This window comes from Pelophylax lessonae, assembly GCF_965119305.1.
Source record: "Pelophylax lessonae genome assembly, chromosome: 11".
NCBI lineage: Eukaryota > Metazoa > Chordata > Amphibia > Anura > Ranidae > Pelophylax > Pelophylax lessonae.
Window position 1 is genome coordinate 166,007,929 of NC_138778.1, and position 22,359 is coordinate 166,030,287.

Here is a 22,359-nt window from a genome sequence, read left to right on the forward strand (position 1 = left end):
GAGTATTTAGATATTTGCCTGATTTTCAGCTTTAACTCTCACCCAATGCTTTAGCTTAGTGGTCTCCCAAACGGAGGCCCGGGGGCCGAATGTGGCTCTTTGCTTGTCCTTATCTTGCACTGGACCATTATTCAATCAACTGACGCCAATGATGGTGCACCGTTCCCCCTACTGACACAATCAATGGGGTACTATTCTTCCCATAGATGCCAACAATAGGGCACATTTTCTCCCATTAAAACCAATGAGAGGGCCCTGATGCGGGGCATTTTCTACTCCCACTGGTCACAGTCTGGCCCCCCTAAGGCCTGAAGGGTAGTAAACTGGCCCTTTGCTTAGCAGAACCCCTAAAATTAGCTTTTATTATTTACCATACCCCTAACACTTGACACACAAAAATACTGAGTCTTTTTACTTATTATATGTCACATAACACAGAATTTTCAGCTTAGGGTGCAGTTGGTCACTGGGCATATCATGAAAATGTATCAACAAGAAACTGGAAATATCACTTCCTAGGAATAGACAAAAGTTAATCTCTAACCTCGACTTTATCATGCAATGTCTTTTGGCTTTCATTATATTTGCACCAATAAGCTCTCTTCCGTGTTTGTGCATTGACATGCTGTACAAAGTTCAGTTGTGCTTTGAAAAGACATCTACGGAGACCCTCCCTGAAGGTGATAAGGAACAAGGAGTGTTGTGTTCCGAGCACTGAAGCTTTAACCTTTTTATGACTTCCTGCTGAACATAAACACCTGTACACACCACCCCCCATGAGCCTCCGGCATGCTGTGTGACAATAACACTACACCATCCATCCACCTGTCCATCTCCTGGAAACCAAAGCTGCCCATACTCGCTCAAACTTCTGCTGAATTTGCCGCACCATCCAGCTCAACAGGGTCAATTTAACCACTTGCTTCCCAGGCCAATTCTGACACTTCGCTCCTACATGTAAACATCTACTTTTATTTACTAGAATTTTTTTTTTTTTTTTAGCAGATACCCTATAGAATAAAATGGTGGGTGTTGCAATATTTAATGTCACACGGTATTTGCGCAGCGGTTTTTCAAACCAATTTTTTGGTTTGGGATTTTTGACTTACCATAAAATCCATTTCTCTGATGTTCATTGTCGGACACAACTCCTGATCTTCATAACCATGAGGTTATACTGCCCCCTACAGGAGTAGGACAATAGGCAGAAAAAGAATCTTGCTAAGCCTATGGGCAGTCCCAGGGTGTAATAGGCAGAAAAAGAATCTAGCTAAGCCTATGAGCAGTCTCAGGGTGTATACTCCCTCTCTCTGCTATAGGTACTCAGTTTTGTTACAAGCAGTGTCAGAAGAACTACAACTCCACAGAGGGGTGGGTGCTGTGTCTGTCAATGAACATGAGAGAAATGGGCTTTACGGTAAGTCAAAAATCCCATTTTCTCTTTCATTCATAGAAAGACACAGCTCCTGATTTTCATAACCATTAGGACCTCCCAAAGCAGTGTTAAACATGAGGGGTGGGAACAGCAAAAAAAAAAATAAAAATTCCCAAGGCTTAACAGTAGCCAACCAGGCAACAGGAGTTCAACCAAAACAACTGAAGCCCACCTGAAAAAAACAATACACCATCAAAGAGGATCAGGTCCTCTTAAAACAGCAGCCTGCAAAACGTTGCGGCCAAAAGAAGCATCCGCAGATGCAAACACATCCACTTTATAGAACTTTGTGAAAGTGTGCATCGACGACCAGGTGACCGCCTTGCAAACCTGTGTCACTGACGCCTGGTGACGGAAGGCCCAGGAGTCTGTAAGCGTCTGAGTGGAATGCGCCTTGACAGGGAAAGGAGGAACCTGACCCCTGATGGAATAGGACTGGAATCACCATTTGTCTGGTCCATCTGGAAATGATCACAGAAGAAGCGGACAACCCTAAGGCCCATCCGTGAGCACAAATAGTGAGTCTGACTTCCTAAGAGACTGTGTAGCTGCCAGGTACACCCTAATAGCCCGTACCACATCCAAGGCATGCAAGGCAATTTCCTTTGGATGTTTAGGCCTGGGACAGGCAAGGCAACACATTTAAATGAAAATCAGAGACAACCTTTGGGAGGAACGACGAACGGGGGCGAAGAACCACCTTATCTTTGTGAATCACCAGGTAAGGTGAATGACAGGATAATGCCGCCAGTTCCGACACCCTGCACGCAGAGGTAATAACCACCAAAAAAGCCACCTTCTGAGACAGCGTAAGTAAGGGAATCTCCTGAAGGTTTTCAAAGGGGGGCTTCTGGAGAGAAAGAAAGCACCAAATTAAGGATCCCATGGCGGGAACAGAGACCGCACTGGAGGAACCAAATGTCGGACACCCTGAAGAAAGGCTTGCACCAGAAAGTGTGTGGCCAAGGGTCTCTGGAAGAAGACCGCCAAAGCTGACACCTGGCCTTTGATGGTACTCAAGGCGAATTTCTGCGCCCCCCCCGCCAGGATCCGAGCCACGGAGAAGGAGCGAGGATGAACCTCAAGAGACTCACACCATGCAATGTACATCTTCCACGTACGATGGTTCATCTTCTTTGAAGTAGATTTTCTAGCTTTTAACAGCGTAGGAATCACCGACTAAGATAAACCTCTATCCTCCAGCACCTGACGTTCAACAGCCAGGCCGTCAAAGCCAGCAACTGTAAAGCAGGATGGAGGACTGGTCCTTGGGATAGCAGATCCTCCCTGAGAGGAAACTTTCAAGGAACGTCGGCAACCAGCCGCACCAGATCGGCGTACCAAGCCTGGCGAGGCCAGTCTGGAGCCACTAAGATGATCGGGGAAGGCATAAATCAGATGATACTGACCCCACAGGGCCACCAGCGCGTCTGTGGCATCTGCCAGAGCATCCCGTGTAGGAGCCACAAACCTCTGCACCTTTTTGTTGAGCCGAGATGCCAACAGATCCACCTCGGGAATGTCCCACCAAAGACACGACTGATGAAACACCTTCGGATGAAAGGACTACTCCCCTTGGTCCAACGCCTGCCGACTGAGGTAATCTGCCTGCCAGTCCCCCCCCCCCCGGGAATGTGTACGACGCAGAGGGTTGGAACAAACTGTTCTGCCCACCTTAGGACACTTCTTTTGCCCTCCTGGTGATTGACATAAGCCATGGCCGTGGCATTGTCTGATTGAATGTGCACTGGACATCCCTGAAGACAATCCGTTCAATGGTCCAGACACAGTCTGATTGCTCAGAGCTCCAAGACATTGATTGGTAGTCTGGATTCTTCCAGTGTCCAGATCCCCTGAGCAGAATATTTGCTGAAGAGGCCTCCCCAGACAGACAGACTGGCATCCATGGTGATCATTGTCCAATACAAGGGAAGGAAGGATTTGCTCAGACGAAGCGCCGAAGAACGAAGCCATCATATCAGGGACTCCTTCATTCCCCAGCTCAGCCGGATCTGATTGTCCAGAGACTGCAGTCTTGTCCCATTTGGCCAGAATCTCTCTTTGCAGGGACCTCGTATGGAACTGTGCAAAAGGAACCGCCTCGAAGGTAGACACCATCAGGCCCAGCACCAGCATGCAAGTCCAGAGGGATGATCATCTGCTGGACAGCAGGAGACAAATTGCAGCCTGCAATTTCTGGGGTTTGTCCAGAGGAAGGAGCACTCTGGCTAAGGCCGAGTCCAAAGTCAGACCCAGATAGTCCAGCTTTGTGGCCAGAACCAGAGCAGACTTCAGAAAATTCAGATTCCAGCCGAACTCCCGCAGAGTTCGTATGGTGATTTCCAGGTTTTCCACCAGAGCAGTAGGAGACTCCGCTCGCAGAAAGAGGTAGCTCAAGTAGCCCAGCACCACGATCCCCCGTTGTCATAACAATGCTAGCACCGGGCTAACACTTTTGTGAAGACAAGAGGAGCAGAGGCAAGACCAAAGGGTAATGCCACAAACTGATAATGCTCTTCTCCCACAGCAAAAAGGAGGAAGCGCTGGTGACCAGCACATATTAGAATGTGAAGGTAAGCATCCTTGATGTCAACAGAGGCAAGAAAATCTCCCTGATCCAGGGATGCTACCACCGTGCGAATGAACTCCATCCTAAGCTTCCGCTTCCTGATACGGGTGAGGGTGCACATTCATGCTGAAGGAGCCTTGTCTGTGGGTCTGGAGAAGCCCGCTCTCGGCTTGCCAGACCAGGTTCATTTGGATCCTCCAGAGGAGGCCCTAAAAGGTTTCAAGCCCTTGTTAGTCGACTCTGAGGGACAAAAAAAAAAACTTCTTATCAGCCAAAAAGGAGGGCCCACATTACTACGAGGTTCCTTGCCCTTATCAGCAGAAGAAAAGTACTCTTTCCCCCTATCAGGCCTTTACTGATGTCATCCAGAGTAGCCCCAAACAGGCGATCTCCTTGAAAAAGAAGATCAGTTAAGGCCTTTTTAGAAGTCTGGTCTGCAGATCAGTATTTGAGCCAAAAGACACGCTGAAGGACCACTGCCGAAACAGAGAGCTAAGCCAGTAGGGGAGCCGCATCACTGATAAACTGCAGCCCCTGGACCAGCTGGTCCGCCAAGCTCAGCAAAGGCAGGGGGAGCTGAGCTCCCTCCAGGTCATGGCGTAAAAGCTTAGCCCACTCGGTCAGAGTTTGAAACACCAGGGCAATGGTGAATACCGACCTCAGTGCCGAACCAGCCAGGGTGTACATATTGTGGGCCACAGCCTCTGCCTTCCTGTCAGCCGGATCCAGTTGCCTTGTGCAATCTGGAAACCGGAGGATCCACCACCGGTGGAACAGTCTACTTCTTAATAAGGGACTCCTCATAGGGGTAAAGCCTAGAAAATCGCTTAGGGACCCCAAGGGGATGCTTTGGTCGTCCGCACTCTTTAGCGACAATTCTGTCAAAATAGGCGGGGATAAGAAACACCTTTTCCACTCTGTATGGCTTGTGAGTGCCAAAGGAAACCTGCGCCTCCATCGCAGCTGTGTCCTCCCATCTTCAAGGTCTCACGCACAGATACAATCAATGCTTCCACCAGCGCCTTTTTGTGCTCAGTTGCAGATGTGGAATCATCCTCACTATCAGAGTATTCCGGGCGCGTGGTTGCAGACCCAGCAGGGTGACCCTCGTCCGAATCAGATTCAGGACAGATGAGGCAGGGGAAGGTGGGGGGCACTTTTTGCTAGCCCGTCGCCGAAAGCCACCTCCACCCGGGACACAAAGGACTCCAGGACCGCCATCAGTAGTGCATCGATGGATTGTTGGGACCAGGAGGGCCCCGCAGCAGAGGGGATCAGGTGGGGAGATGTCCTCCAAAGACTCTATGAGTCTCCGGGGGGACCCACAAAAAGTGTAAAACACTGCAAAGGGACAACCCCCACAGCGCTGGCAACACCACCCGGTCAGACACAAAGCATCAAGCGATCCTCAGCAGAGAGAGAGCAAGAACCCCACCAGACTCACTACCCAGCAGAAATAGACACCTGCAGCCACCAGGATAATCTGCAGTCCATGTGCTGCAATCAGGAAGTGAAAGGATCCAGGAGTAAGCACCAGGGGATGAGGAGGGCCTCCCTCCGCCGAAATCGCTGCCCACAGGGCTTCACTGTCACGGCTGCCACTATTTTCAAAGGCAAACCACCGCAAATTGGCAACTAGACTACACAAACATGGCCAGCGTGCATAGAAACACACAGGCTACAGCACAATGGTGGCTACGCCCAGCACCACAAGGCTTTCAGGGACCCAGGAAGGATCCCTAGGCCTTAAGAACAGACCCAGGCAGGACAGGGGGCCATGGCAGGAGCCCGCAGCAGGTACAACCCCTCCCCCCCTGCGCACAGCGGCACCACAAGGCTTCCAGGGACCCAGGAGGGATCTCTAGGCCTCAAGGACAGGCCTAGGCAAGACGGACCCTGGCAGGAGCCTCCACCGCAGCCGGTCGCCGGCGGAACACCCCCTCTGGACCCCATCACCATCATAGCGGCTTGCCCCCACCCCAGGAGGTGGACCAGAAAACCCAAACAGCCCCAGCATATGAGAAGGTGGGGGGGGGGGGTAGGAGGTGAGAAAGATGAAGGGGGGTGCCTGACAGGAAGGAGGAGAACCCGGGGTCCAACCATCCCTACCCCAGGAGGTGGACCAGACCACCCACACAGTCCCAGCATAAGGTAGGTAGGAGGGGGGGACAGATCAAGGGGGGTTGCCTAACGGGAAGGAGGGGAATCCGGGGGTCCGACCATCCCAAGGAGGGGCCCACATCCACCCCAAAACCCTCCATGGGGAGAGGGGTGGACAGCTACTCACCATACCAGGAACCAGACGGGCACCACTCCAGACAGAACCCCTCGCAATCGAAATGGGGGGGCTTTCGGCCAGGAGGAGCGTTGCGACTCGAGACCCAGTCGTATGCAACCTCGTGAGGCGTTTAACTCGCAGGCCAGCCCCCGTCCGGTGGGGCTATGTCACAGACGACCTAGCGCAGAGCTAAGGTCTGCTCGGGCTCGCTGGCCAGACTGGGGTGACCACTGGATCTAGATTACCCAGTCCGGCAGTTGATTGTAGATCTCACAGGAAAAAAAGCAGGAGAAAAAATTTAGATCTAAAAAGAAAAAATTTGCCAGGACCAGAGATCCCAGCAAGGAACTAGGTCCTTACGCCTGACTAGGCAGAAAAAAAAAGTACCTATAGCAGAGAGAGGCAGTATACCCCCTGGGACTGCCCATAGGCGTAGCCAGATTCTCTCTCTGCCTAGTGTCCTACTCCTGTAGAGGGAGTATAACCCAACGGTTATGAGCACCAGGAGCTGTGTCCGTCAATGAACGAAAGAGAAAAAACACTTTTACAGGCTACCAGTTTAGAGTTGCACAGGAGGTCTGGTGCTAGAATTGTTGCTCTCGCTCTAACTTTCGCAGCGATACCTCACATGTGTAGTGTGTGAGCAACCTTCACATATACGTGCGGGAGTAACGTATGCGTTTGCATTTGCATGTAAGCACAGTGGGACAGTGGTGCTTACATTTTTTTTTTTATATTTATTTTATACAAAATTTTCTTTTTTTTTTCTCTTTACACTTTTTTTAAACAATATCCCTTTTGATATGGGCCATGACAGGTCCTCTTTATAGCGAGATTTGGGATCTATTAGACCACAAATCTCTCCTCTGGCCCCCCATGCAGCCGATTAGACCAGGACCTGTCCAATCAGCTGCTTCTCTACCCGTTGGTGGCCATGTAAACAAAGAGGCGGAACCGGAAGTGACAAATTACTCCCTATTTCCAGGGTTACAGAGAGAGGGGAACAATGCCAGTTCCTCTCTCTCTATATACAGGGCAGCCATCACCGCTGGCCAAATCGCTCCCGGGCACCGTGATCGTACTGTAGAGCCCAGGAGATGTGGCGGGAGCCACCCGCAGAAGTGATCGAGTGCCTAAATAGCCACTTAGATCACTTCTGTCTGAAAGACAATCCCCAACTGAAAATAATTATACCGGGATGATTCTTGTAGGTGTTGGCATCATCCCGGTATAATCACTGAAACCAAAGGACGTACGGTTATGTGAATTAGTGTGAAGTGATTAAAAAACGGACTGACCTGGGTGGAAAATTTTCAGCCAAACAGTAAGTGCATCGTGTCAGATGTAATCAATATTACTGGCATTAGGGCAGTCGCGGCTGTCATAGCTGATTGAATACAATAGATGGCTGTTTAGTGTGATGGGGAAATCGTGTGATTTCTTGTGGCCTGAGCAAGATAAATCTAAATGTGTATGGTTTGCTCTACAGTCCCCATTTAAAAGACCCGATATCACAAACTCCAGGCCCACATTCAGCTTAAAGCAGAATTAAATTTAAAAAATTAAAATTGAGAACAGGTATGCTTTTTATTGCAGAAGAGACATGCAATGTTTCCTCTGCAATAAATTACACCTACCTGCCTATTCACAATCCTTTGCCTACACTGAGCTGCACATGCATTTAAATTCTGGCAAACTGCTAATATGTCAGTATAGCGTTACTCCCGTGCATGCCACATCAGCCAATCAAATTAAAGACAAGCTCGGCCCTGCTGCCCTCGAGCCTTGACTGGGCCTTGCTGGTACTGGCTGACCCATCCCTGGGTGAGCCCGCTTCACCTCAAGTTTAGTGCGCCTGTGGTGTGATGTCTCGAGCTTCTGGATGCGGGTGGAGGCTTTGTCGGGGCGCGGAGCCTGGAAGGCTACGGACGTTGACAGGTACAATATTTACTTCCCCCTTCCCCCCCCTTTTATTTTTCTCCTCTCTTTTTTCTTTCTCTCCGCTTCGCTCCCATTTTCTACAGGATGTTTACGCTGATTACTGTTGTCCATGTGTTTGGACTTTGTTAGGCGGCTTGCCGGCATAATGACTGCTTTTCCTTCGGGCCGCCGGGGCTGATCAGGTGTTTACAGTGGTTCCCCGTTGGGACCTGGGCTACTACTGAGCTCCCCCCTGCTGCTCGACTTGGGTGGCGGGGGCGTGACTGGGGAGGCCCATGGCTGGGGGGGGGGGGGTCGTGTCGAGGGAGGTTTGATGGAGGCTCTTGCCCCCCTCCTTCGGGGTCGGCCCTGGCCGGGGCCTCTTGGAGCTGGTTTTGTTTTTCCCGATTGCACCTTTGGCTGCCCGCGGATGTTGCATGTTTTTGGCTGCCGGCAGCCCGACCACTGCCCTGTAGCATTCCAGTTGCACTGTTCACCACTGTGTGCCTTGCATTCAGATTTCAGATGTTTGTTCTATGAATGGGTTGCACTGTTTGGCCTCCACTCAATTTGTTATCCTTCCGTACTGGTGTTTTCTATGTAAAACTAAATAAAGATTCTTTAAAAAAAAAAAAAATTGAAGACAAGCATCTGGAAAGACCTGGGAAGATTATGCCAGCGATGGGAACACGTGGGCGTTGGACCATTGGAACTAATGTAAGTAACTGTACCTTTAGTTCCAATTTAAGCTGGCAAATACACTGTTCGAAATTTGGCTGGTACCTGATGAACCTGCTGAAATTCACCTAAGAGAGAGGCCCTCTTGTCCGACAGCTGGGCAGACAATAGTCAGTCCAACAACGGATTAATCCAATCAGATGCAGCCGCTGTTCTGGGATTTAAACAGCCACTGGTGCCGGAGGTCAGAATTCAATGGCCCAGCAGGGGGATTCCGCCATCTGCACTGTATATTTGAATGAATAAATCTAATTGTGGATGGCCAGCTTAAGACCCCAATCTTTTAGTTGTTCTTTATTTTCTTTATGCTGCACAAATACAAAAATAAAATAATAACAAGAAAAGATCCCATACTTCAAGAGATCAGAGTGTTTCCCCCACTGCAGCCTCTGAGATTTGTATAAATCCTGCTGTGCTGTGGAAGAAGATGTTCTATTTTAACTTGTTCTTATCTAATAAAAAGAGTATGTCTGGGTTAAAAAAAAAAATAGTACATCTCCGCAATACCTATATTTCTACAATTTATCCATTAAAAAATGCTGAATGTTTAGAAAAACACCTGAAGATCTGCCAGAGCTCCTGGGAAAATTTGCATGCGTTGCAGCGGTGTACTGAATTTGTTTTTTATTTGCCCAGACAAACATCTTAATAGCTCTCGGGACAAGGCAATGTACACTGGGATGAATGAGCAGTCTGTCTCCCAACCCCAAGGGCTCCATCTAGTGGTGGTAGAACTGCTTCCTCATAAGCACAGTTGAAAGCCTAAAGGTGGCACTCAGTAGCCAATCAAATGTGATATATTGCATATGTGTTGCCACAGAACATACTGACAGAAGGAGAAATCGGAAGCCAAGGGAAGAGCTCATCAGTCGGTAGCTGCCCCCTCACTGTCACATGCTGGGGGCAAGTTAGTGACCAAGCTGCATTGCTTAAAGTGGAGTTCTGCCCCCAGAAAAAAATTAAAAGTCAGCAGTTACACACAATGTAGCTGCTAACTTTTAATTTTAGGACACTTACCTGTCCTGGAATCCAACAATGTCTGCACCCCAGCCAATGTTTTCATCGGCTGTCGGGTGCTGCCACCGCCACTGCCAGCAAGGGAATCCAGCAGTGAAGCCTTGTGGGTTCACGGCCAGTTAACTACTGCGCATGCGCGAAGCGCGCTGTGCATTCTGAATAGGGCAGCGGGCGAAGGAGGAGGGGGGCCTGGACTTGTGACGTACTTTACTGTGGCCGAGTCTGCTGGAAGTGGGGATGGGTACCTGTCAAAAACAGTGGCACCGGAGGGGCGGACGGGGGCAACCAAATGTGGCAACTGGGGGGGTAGCAATCAGATAAGCGGAAGCTCCACTTTTGGGTGGAACTCCGCTTTAACTGCAGTAGAGAAAGTCAGGTCACCAGCTTGGCTGTGCTGTGTGGGGAGGATGTATACCTATTAGGACTGGATGGTAAAGAATACAATAATGTGAAAGATGAAACTACTACCATTTATTTAGCTGTGTAATTGCACCTAATTGGCTGCAGTCACCGTTTGGCTGACTTTTATTTCACTTGATGCCTTTGATCTCTCAATTAAAGCTGGTTATGCCAAGTGGTGCCAACAGCTGAAATTTTGGAGTCAGCAGAAGTTTGAGCCGTATATGACCAGCTTTATGCAACTCTGCCTCTGCTCACCTACAGTGAGGAAAATAATTATTTGATCCCCTGCAGATTTTGTAAGTTTGCCCACTTACAAAGAAATGAAGGGTCTAAATTTTTTATCATCGGTGTATTTTTAATGATAGAGACAAAAAAATCAACCAAAAATCCAGAAAAAAACACATGTTGCAAATGTGATAAATTGAGTTGAAGTCCAGTGAGTGAAATAAGTATTTGATCCCCAAGCAAAACATGACTTAGTACTTGGTGGAGAAACCCTTGTTGGCAAGCACAGAGGTAAGTTGTTTCTTGTAGTTGGTTACCAGGTTTGCACACATCTCAGGGGGGATTGTGGTCCGCTCTTCTTTACAGATCTTCTCTAAATCCTTATATCCTTTTCAGTCTCTATCATTTAAAACACCCCTATGATAAAAAAAATATAGACCCTTCATTTCTTAGTAAGTGGGCAAACTTACAAAATCTGCAGGGGAGCAAATAATTATTTTCCCTACTGTATAAGCACCCTATATGACAATGCCTGGGCCTGCTGATACCGGTTACTCAGGTACTGTACTGTGGGATGGGGTAAAGCTTGTGCCTAATCTAAAGCCCACCGTACACAATACAATCTGATTGTACAACCTCTTTTAGATCTACCATAATTTATGTAGCCCAAAAGCCTGCCTGATTTGAAAGAAACTGAATCGATTGTGTAGGTTTGCCATTACATTACATGAATTTGGTAAGGGATTGTACAATCAGATGGTATAGTGCAGTGAAGGTGAACCTTGGCACCCCAGATGTTTTGGAACTACATTTCCCATGATGCTCAACTACACTGCAGAGTGCATGAGCATTATGGGAAATGTAGTTCCAAAACATCTGGTGTGCCAGGGTTCGCCATCACTGGTATAGTGTATGGCCAGCTTAATACAGGTGGAGACACTTTAAAGTAGCTCCAGGCAGAGTTTTAAGCACAATACCTTAAGAAAAACCTACGCTCTGACAGCTTACACCCAAAGCTACCACTTGCAGATGTTAATTTAGTAATTTTGACATTCACACAGGTTCAGTTGTACACTAGACAGCCAATTAATAATTGTTTTCTTCACAGAAGTAGTATCAGTCTTAAGCTGGGTATACACGTATTAAAATTCAGGCGTTTCGGCAGGAAACAAAAAAATTTCAATCTATGTGTAGCCCTGTCCAACAGAAGCTGATTATTACACAGGCTACTGGTGAACGTTCCTGCTGGAAAACCAGCATTCGATCAGCCACTGCTGCTCCAGGTTTTTAAATTCTCCCCAATAATGCAGTGGGGGAGATCCCTGCATCCGCACTGCTTGTGCGGATGCAGGAATGTAAGTTTTTTTTTTAATTCAAACTGCTGGCTGATCAACAAAAAAAAACTCAAGAGTATATCCAGTTTTAGCATATGGCTTTAGAATGAACATGGCAATAAGGATAAGGAATCTTGACATGTAAGCCAGCTGTATATGGATCCAAATTCAGCTGGTTCAGCAGGGATGGGCCGAATTTCGATCCATTTATGGGCATCCTAGTACAAAATCTACCCATCAACTTGCTGTACAACCAGCCTGTTTGGTTTTTCCGGATCAATCAGTGCCACCCCCAGCACTAATCATTATATTCTGATAGCAGGGAAGGCTCCTCACTGTCAGAACACAATAGCACAGTAGGGTTGATTTACCCATCCATCTCGAGTGTGTGGATGGGGGAATCGGATCGTCTTTTTTTTTTTTTTCATTCAACCCACTGGTTGAACATAAAACAAAAAATGATTAGTGTACGGACTGCCTTAGCTGTAGCTGATCTCAGTCTGGATCATTCACTCACGGAAATACTTCAGCGTCTCTTCTATCTGTTCAGGCGTAAGACGGAAAGGCAGGTCAGGCGGTAGTAGCGGAGTGTGTAGCCAGTTGTCATGGTCGTATCCAAACGTGGTGTTGGCACGCAGAGTGTAGTGAGGGAGCTGTTCCCGCAGAAGGCTGATGATCTCCACCTCTGGGACATCCCCACTGGTGCACACATCTGAAAACACAAAAGGTTAATCAGAGCGATATCATTAAGAAGAGTGAAATATATGGCTATGTTCTTACGGCCATTCTTTGATCTGTCTTAAAGTGGACCTGAACTTAAAAGTGAAGATTTGCTATGTTTGTTTAGAGAACATTTAGAAGTGGGGAGGCTCACTGTTCTCCTTGTAGGAGGCTCTGATACGAGGAAGCAAAGTCCTGCCTCTAACAAGAGGGCTGCCTCCACACAGACAAATTGCAGAACAAGGCATATTGGAGAAAGATCAGCTGCAGGGAGACCACAGGAAGTACTGGTGACTAGTTCTTTGTTCTCTGATCAATTTTTCAGGCACAGCTTCTACATTTGAATCCCAGACTCAGACAAACCTCTATCCATCAGCACCTGGCGCTCAACAGCCAAGCCGTTAAAGCGACTAAAGCAGGATGGAAGATTTGTCCTTTAGACAGCAGATCCTCCTCGAGAGGAAGTTTCCAAGGAACGTCGGCAACCAGCTGCACCAGATTGGCGTACCAAGCCTAGCAAAGCCAGTCAGGGGCCACTAAGATGACCAGAATCCCTTCTGCCTCAATCCTGCATAGAAGTCTTGGCAGAAGCTTGAGAGGAGGGAAGGTGTAAATCAGACAATACTTACCCCACGGGACCACCAGCACTTCCATGGCGTCGGCCAGAGTTTTCGTGACCGAGCCACAAACCTCTGCACCTTTTTGACGACCAACAAATCACATGTCACATACCAGCCCCAAGAATTGAAAACATGCTGTTTAGCTTTACTGCAAGAAAGGCTTTTTTTATTCGTTGGTGTCAGTGGAGAGGGTGGGGCTCATGCCCTATTGTTGGTCTCCGTAGATGAAATATTGCCCCAAGGGCCAGATAAAAGCAGGCAAAAGGCCACATTCGGCCATCGGGCTGCAATTTGGAGACCAGTGGTATACACCAAGTAATTCACTCTTATGTAAGCAGACAATAGGAAACAAAGATGTAATGAGTGAGTATTTGCCAAGTTACAAGGGCACTAACCAGTACAGCCAGTATACTGTAAAACACCCAAATCTTATACAATTTTAGGATACCAATTAAATAAGTCTCTTAATGTCAGAGAAATGATGTAAGAACCCATCATTCTTAACTTTTCCCACAAGCCATGGTCACCCCAGTAGAGCAAGTTCCATGTCACCATCATTTCCACTGTGTCAATGGAAATCTCACCAAAAGAACTGGGACTACAGGGTGGAGGAAATAGAGATTACATGGACGATCAGGGGCTTAAAGGTTTTCTCAAATGGAATACTGGTCATTGGGTTCCAACAGTAATCAAAAAGGACTGATGCCATCAGGACACGTCAACAAAAGCCAACTTCGTATAAATGGTTACTAGGCCAAGTGAAATTTTGGAAATACACAATCTTCAACATCCAGTTATCTCTCATGGTAGTGGATCAATGACTGTTCATTAACAGAAAAGTTCCACATGCAAAAACTAGGGAGTGGTGAGATTTTTTTTTTACATTTTTATACTTTTAGTGCCCATTTCTGCAGGATCAATCTAGAACGATATTAAGTCCCAGATCTGGTACTAGCGCAAGACCTGCAAGTGAAAGTCTCCAATGCAAGAGAGCATCAAGACATTTGGCTGTGACAGGTTCCCTTTAAATACAAAGCTCAGTGTACCAAAACAGAAGTAATCCATCAATCAGTGTGGGGATGTGGTGGGGGCAGTCGGATCTGATTGTCCAGAGACTGCGGATTTTTGTACCATTTGGCCAGAATCTCCACCATCAGGTCCAGCACCCGCAAGCAAGTCCGGAGGGATTACCATCTGCTGGACAGCAGGAGATGAATTACAGCCTGCAGTTTCTGGAGTCTGTCCAGAGTAAGGAGCACTCTGGCTAAGGCCAAGTCCAGAGCCAGATCCAGATAGTCCAGCCATGTGGACGGAACCAGAGCAGACTTCTGAAAAGGTTGAATCCAGCCAAACACCCTCAAGCTCGTATGGTGATTTTCAGGTTTTCCACCAGAGCAGTAGGAGACTGCTCGCAGAAGGAGGTCTTCTAAGTAGCCCAGTTCCGCGATCCCCCATTGGCGTAACAATGCTAGCACCTGGGCCAACACTTTCGTGAAGACCTGAGGAGCAGAAGCGAAATCAAAGGGTAAGGCCAAAAACGAAAAATGCTCCTCTCTCACGGCAAAGCGGAGGAAGCGCTGGAGACCGACACATATTGGAGTCTGAAGGTAAGCGTCTTTGATGTCAACGGAGCAAAGAAAAATCCCCATGATGCAGGGAAGCCACCACCGTGCGAACAGACTCTATTCTGAACTTCTGCACCAGCACAAAGCAGTTCAGCGCCTTGAGGTCCAGAATTGGACGCACCTTGCCTTCCTTCCTGGGGAATGTAAACAGGTTTGAGTAAAACCCCTGAAAACGCTCCGAAGTCGGAACCGGGACCATTACCCTTTAAAATAAAAGGTGAGGGCGCACCTTCATGCTGAAGGGGTCCTGTCCGTGGGTCTGGAGAAGCCCGCTCTTAACTTTACAGACCAAGTTCGCTTGGATCCTCCAGAGGAGGCCCCAAAGGGCTCTGGTCCCTTGTCAGTCAACCCTGAGGGACAAAAAACTTCTTATGAGCCGAGGAGGAGGGCCTACGTCTACAGCGAGGGTCCTTGCCCTTAGTAGCCTGCAGAAGAAAAGGTACCCCCCCCCCGTGAGACCTTTAATGATGTCATCCAGGGTAGCACCAAACAGGCAATATCCTTGAAAGGGAAGATCAGTAGGGGCCCTTTTAGAAGTCTGGTCCGCAGACCAGCATTTGAGCCCAAAGACACGCTGAAGGACCACTGCCAAAACAGAGAGCCGGGCCAGTAGGGGAGCCTCATCCAAAGAGACATCACAGATAAAGGACTGGAGGACTGAGAGCACCAAACTGAGGTCCCAAGGCGGCAACAGAGACCGCACTGGAGGGGTAAAGTGCCTAACTCCTTGAAGAAAAGTATGTATCAAGGAGTATGTGGCCAAGGGCCATTGTAAGAAGACTGCTAAGACCGAGACCTGACCCTGGATAGTACTCAAGGCCAGTTTCTGCTCAACCCTCCATTGAAGGAAGGTTGAGATCTGAGCCACCGAAAAAAGAGCGAGGATGAACCCCAAGAGACTCACACCACGCAAAGTACGTCTTCCACGTACGATGGTAGATCTTCTTAGAAGTAGATTTCCTAGCTTTTAACAGCACTGGAATCCCAGACTCAGACAAACCTCTATCCATCAGCACCTGGCGCTCAACAGCCAAGCCGTTAAAGCGACTAAAGCAGGATGGAAGATTTGTCCTTTAGACAGCAGATCCTCCTCGAGAGGAAGTTTCCAAGGAACGTCGGCAACCAGCTGCACCAGATTGGCGTACCAAGCCTAGCAAAGCCAGTCAGGGGCCACTAAGATGACCAGAATCCCTTCTGCCTCAATCCTGCATAGAAGTCTTGGCAGAAGCTTGAGAGGAGGGAAGGTGTAAATCAGACAATACTTACCCCACGGGACCACCAGCACTTCCATGGCGTCGGCCAGAGGTTTCGTGACCGAGCCACAAACCTCTGCACCTTTTTGACGACCAACAAATCCACCTCGGGGATGCCCAACAGAGACACAACTGATGAAACACCTCTGGATGAAGGGACCACTCCCCTTGGTCCATTGCCTGCCAACTGAGGTAATCCGCCTGCCAGTTTTCCACCCTGGGAATGTGTATGGCGGAGAGGGCTGGAATGAACCGTTCTGCCCACCTTAGAATGCCAGCTACCTCCAGAGCCACCAGGACACTTCTTGTGCCCCCCTGGTGATTGACCTAAGCCATTGTCTGATTGAATGCGTACAGGACATCCCTGAAGATGATCCATCCAATGCTCCAGGCACAGTCTGATCGTTTGGAGTACCAAGACATTGATTGGTAGTCTGGACTCTTCCAGTGTCCAGACCCCCTGAGCAGAAATTTTGGAAGGAAGAATTTGCCCAGCCGAAAAACGAAGCCACGATATCAGGGGCTCTTTCATTCCCTGGCTCAGTCGGATCTGATTGTCCAGAGACTGCGGATTTTTGTACCATTTGGCCAGAATCTCCACCATCAGGTCCAGCACCCGCAAGCAAGTCCGGAGGGATTACCATCTGCTGGACAGCAGGAGATGAATTACAGCCTGCGGTTTCTGGAGTCTGTCCAGAGTAAGGAGCACTCTGGCTAAGGCCAAGTCCAGAGCCAGATCCAGATAGTCCAGCCATGTGGACGGAACCAGAGCAGACTTCTGAAAAGGTTGAATCCAGCCAAACACCCTCAAGCTCGTATGGTGATTTTCAGGTTTTCCACCAGAGCAGTAGGAGACTGCTCGCAGAAGGAGGTCTTCTAAGTAGCCCAGTTCCGCGATCCCCCATTGGCGTAACAATGCTAGCACCTGGGCCAACACTTTCGTGAAGACCTGAGGAGCAGAAGCGAAATCAAAGGGTAAGGCCAAAAACGAAAAATGCTCCTCTCTCACGGCAAAGCGGAGGAAGCGCTGGAGACCGACACATATTGGAGTCTGAAGGTAAGCGTCCTTGATGTCAACGGAGCAAAGAAAAATCCCCATGATGCAGGGAAGCCACCACCGTGCGAACAGACTCTATTCTGAACTTCTGCACCAGCACAAAGCAGTTCAGCGCCTTGAGGTCCAGAATTGGACGCACCTTGCCTTCCTTCCTGGGGAATGTAAACAGGTTTGAGTAAAACCCCTGAAAACGCTCCGAAGTCGGAACCGGGACCATTACCCTTTAAAATAAAAGGTGAGGGCGCACCTTCATGCTGAAGGCGTCCTGTCCGTGGGTCTGGAGAAGCCCGCTCTTAACTTTACAGACCAAGTTCGCTTGGATCCTCCAGAGGAGGCCCCAAAGGGCTCTGGTCCCTTGTCAGTCAACCCTGAGGGACAAAAAACTTCTTATGAGCCGAGGAGGAGGGCCTACGTCTACAGCGAGGGTCCTTGCCCTTAGTAGCCTGCAGAAGAAAAGGTACCCCCCCCCCCCGTGAGACCTTTAATGATGTCATCCAGGGTAGCACCAAACAGGCAATATCCTTGAAAGGGAAGATCAGTAGGGGCCCTTTTAGAAGTCTGGTCCGCAGACCAGCATTTGAGCCCAAAGACACGCTGAAGGACCACTGCCAAAACAGAGAGCCGGGCCAGTAGGGGAGCCTCATCCAAAGAGACATCACAGATAAACTACAGCCCCAGCACCAGCTGGTCCGCCAGCTCAGCAAAGGCAGGGGAGAGCTACTCTCCCTCTAGGTCACGGCGCAAAAGCCTAGCCCATTCGGTCAGAGTCTGCAACACTAGGTCAATGGTGAACATCAGCCTTAGTGCTGAATCAGCCAGGGTGTACATATTGCAGACCTCAGCCGGGTCCTTAACCTCCCTGGCGGTATGATTATGTCAGGAATTACATACCAAAAGCGGTACAATTCTTTTCATGGAAATTTGGCGTTATGTATTATAGGCCTACAATTCTTAGTAATTACTGACTTAAACCTGACCAAAACAAGACTCTAGTAGACATCCCAGATGTGATAAATTTGAAACACACGTGAATTATAATCGAATCAATAATATTATTTTATTATTTAATATATAATAAAATTATATTATTGATTAGATTATAATTCATGCATTATATATTATATATAGATATATATGTGTGTGTATATATATATATATATATATATATATATATATATATACACACTGTATATATAATATATAACGCATGAATTATAATTGAATCAATAATATATATATATATATATATATATATATATATATATATATATATATGTGTGTGTGCATATATATATATATATATATATATATATATATATATATATATATATATATATATATATATATACACACACATACATACATATATATATATATGCATATATATATATGCATATATGTATATATATATATATATATATATATATATAATATAAAATGTGTTTTGTGCAACGTTTTTTTTTTTTTTTTTTGAATTTCCCTCCCTAGTTCCGCTCCCATGCAGCATTGCTGCTGCAGGGAACGGAACTAGGAAGTGATCAGACCGACGGAGGGACGGAGGAGCGGCGGGACTCTCGGCTGGCGATCTCAGCAATGAGAGATCATCGCTGGATCGCCAGGATAAGGTAAGAGAACACCGCTGCGCTCTCTGCAATCCCCCCCGAGCGTGACTCGGGGTTACCGTTCCTGATATGAAAAATCAACCCCGAGTCACGCTCGGGATTACCGCCAAGGAGGTTAAAGGCTGGGGACTCTTTAACAGAAATCATGGTTGCCTTGCTTAATCTGGAAAACGGAGGGTCCACATCCGGTGGAACAGTCCACTTCTTAAGAAAGGACTCCTCATAGGGGTATCGCCTAGCAAAATCGCTTAGGGACCCCATGAGGATGCTTTGGTGGTCCCTACTATTTACTGACAATTCTGTCAAAATAAGAGGGGAAAGGAAACAACTTTTCTGCTGTGGATGGCTTGTGAATGCCAAAGAGAACCTGCGCCTCCACCGCAGCTTCAGCTGCGTCCTCCATCTTTAAGGTCTCACGCACAGCTACAATCAGTGCGTCCATCAGCTCCTTTTTGTACGCGGTTGCAGAAGTGGAGGAATCCTCCTCACTATCTGAGGATTCAGGGCGTGTGGTCGCAGACCTAGCAGGGTGACCCACGTCCGCGGCGGCCGAATCAGATTCAGGATCTAATGAGACGAGACAGATGAGGCAGCGGAAGGCGGGGGGCCCTTTTGCCAGCCCGTCGCCCAAAAGCCACCTCCATCTGGGACACCAAGGACTCCAGGACTGCCATCAGTGCATCGATCGATGGATGGAAACAGGAGGGCCCGGCAACCTCAGAGAGGGTATCAGGGGGTGGCTCCAAAGACTCCATGAGTCACCAGGAGGACCCCACAAAAAAGTATAAAAACATTGCTAAGATACAACCCCCACTGCTCTGGCAGCTCACCTGATTGACTCCCTCTCTACTGAGGATCAATCGATCCTCAGTAGAGAGGGAGAGGACCCCACCAGACTTATCACCCCGCACATACCAGGCACCGCAGCCACCAGGAGAATCTGCACTGCACAAATGGCAATCAGGAAATAAAAAGATCCAGGAGTCAGGGAATGAGGAGGGGCTCCCACCGCCTAAATCCCTGCCGAGAGGGCTCCACTGCCGCTGCAATTTTCAAGGAAAACCACCGAAAAATGGCTGCCGGAATACACAAACATGGCCGCCGTGCATGAAGCACACAGGCTACAAAAAATGGTGGCCCTGCACGGCACCACGAGGCTCCCAGGGACCCAGGAGGAATCCCTAGGTCTCAGAAAATGGCACAGGCAGGAAGAGGGGGCCCTGGCAGGAGCCCTCACCAAGTACAGCCCCCCCCCACACCTGATCGCCCAGTAGCCTGCGGCGCACCAACCCCCTCTCGCCCCCATCACCAGCACAGCACCCTGCCCCCACCCTAGGTGGTGGACCAGGCCACCCCACAGCCCCAGTGTCAGTAAAGGAAGGGGTGGATGGGGTACGAGATGGCCCACAGGGACCACCAGACCGATGAGGGGGGTGCCTAATGGAAAGGAGGGGAACCGAGGGGTCTGACCGTCCCATGGAGGGGCTCACGCCCACCCCAAAACCCTCCAAGGGGAGAGGGGGACAGTTACTTACCATACCAGGAACCAGTCGGGCACTACTCCAGACAGAACCTCCTCTCCATAGAAATGGAGGGGCTGTCGGCCAGGAGGAACGCTGCGACTCGGGCCGAGACCCGGTTGTATGCGACCTCGCTAGGCATTTAATTTGCAGGCCAGCCCCTGTCCAGTGGGGCTATGTCGCGGCCGACCTAGTGCGGAGCTGAGGTCTGCGCACGCTCGCTGTCCAGACTGGGGTGACCACTGGATCTAGATTATCCAGCCCATTGCCCAGTCCAGCAGTTGATCGTAGATCTCAGGAAAAAACCCAGGAGAAAAAAAAACAAATTTTACCTAAAAACAAAAAATTGCCTGGACCATAGTTCCTGCAAGGAACTAGGTCCTTTCTCCTGACTAGGCAGAAAAAAACGTAGTACCTATAGCAGAGAGAGGGAGTATACCCTCTGGGACTGCCTGTAGACTTTTTTTCTGTCTAGTGTCCTAATCCTGCAGGGGGCAGTATAACCCAATGGTTAAGAAGATCAGGAGCTGTGTGCCTTGTAAAGTGCATGGTCTATTTGCCTTTGGTAAATCAACCCAATTGTATTCAGAGCAGTTCATTGATACCACAGGGATGTACACTCAAGGATATGTGTGAAGATCTGGGTCTATGCTCCTACACGGACCACTTGTGCCTGCCACAGCCCTAAGCACAGATGTACTGATCAGTGCACCCGTGTGAAAGAGGCCTTAAAAGGACGTTTTGTACTGTGATGTTTTTTTTTTTTTGCTCGGAGCAAAAAAAAAAAAAAAAAAACATCTACTAGTTGGAGCAGCCAACTAAACTCATTGAAGTTTCTGAATAACAGAGTGCCCCCTAGTGGGTTCTCCAAAACAGCACTTGTAACTCTTTAGGTTTCATTCACATTTAGGTGTTTTTGGGAGATTTTCTGCTCTAATCCTCAGCTCTAAAAATGCCCAACAAGACAAATCCCATTAATTTCAATGGCCCCTGTTCACATCTGAGCGTCTGTCTCCTTAAGCAAAACGCCCGTTGCTCAGAAAAGTACATGAGCTTTTTTGGCAGGTGTTTTTTTTTTCATTGATACTTGTCAACCTAAAAACCTGCACAAAAACGCTGCAAAAAACGCCTGTTAAAACGTAAAAAAAAAAAAAAAACGCCTTAGTGTTTTTTTTTTCTCTCTGCTTAATTAAACTCACAAAAGTATAAAAAGTTCACAATTCCAGGTATTGTATAAGACACTATGGCGTTAATTTGCTAAAACTAGAGTGAAAATTCTGGTGCAGCTCTGCATAGAAACAAATCAGCTTCAATTTGTTTTTTCAAAGCTTAATGGAACAAGGTGAAGTTAGAAGCGGATTGTTTTTTTATACTGAGCTGCACCAGGTTTTACACTCTCCAGTTTTAAGGCTGTAAGGTCACACTGAACTTAACCTGAGTGTAGAATTAAATTAAATTATAGGTCCAACATTTTATGGACAAACCTATGTGGCTTGTCCCTGGGTCTTCCATGGTTTACCAATGCCGATACCAGTGAAGCCTGCCCCCTTTACAATAGTCACACATTGTTTAAGCTGTTATGGACTGATTTTCTCTTTTTGATGAATGCAGAGGACAGTCAAATCATTGTGTGTTATGCTGATGGGAGATAAAGGGACATTTACTGCCCTCTTCAGGCAATACGGAAATATAACTCTGTTATGGCTTTCCAAAATTGTAAAGCCAACAACCCCCTTCACTCCTTACTATTTAGGGCTCATTGACAGGGGGTGATGGATCCATAGACATGTGTAGAGGACTGTGTTTATCCATTCAGAGGTACAGATGGTCAATGTGGATCTTCACATACATTCCTGAGATGTGAATCTGAAAGGTCCATTGTGCCCACTAGGAAGAACACAGACTGATTGTCGCCACAGCTGAACTCCCAGACCCAAATTCTATCCAGAAGAGTAGTCTCCTCAGAAGATATGGCAACTGGTGTGGTAGACATACTAGTCTCAGCGATCACAAGGAAGTTGATG

At 48.0% G+C, this 22,359-nt stretch overlaps 1 protein-coding gene across 1 annotated transcript in view; it reads right to left on the reverse strand.

The window, feature by feature from the left end:
- LOC309567611 (trafficking kinesin-binding protein 1-like) overlaps positions 1–22,359 on the reverse strand; it is a 93,645-nt gene that overhangs the window by 53,991 nt on the left and 17,295 nt on the right. The window contains exon 3 of the mRNA XM_082273018.1: positions 12,436–12,630. Coding sequence (XP_082129144.1) covers positions 12,436–12,630 — 195 coding nt within the window. The remainder of the gene's footprint in view (positions 1–12,435; positions 12,631–22,359) is intronic.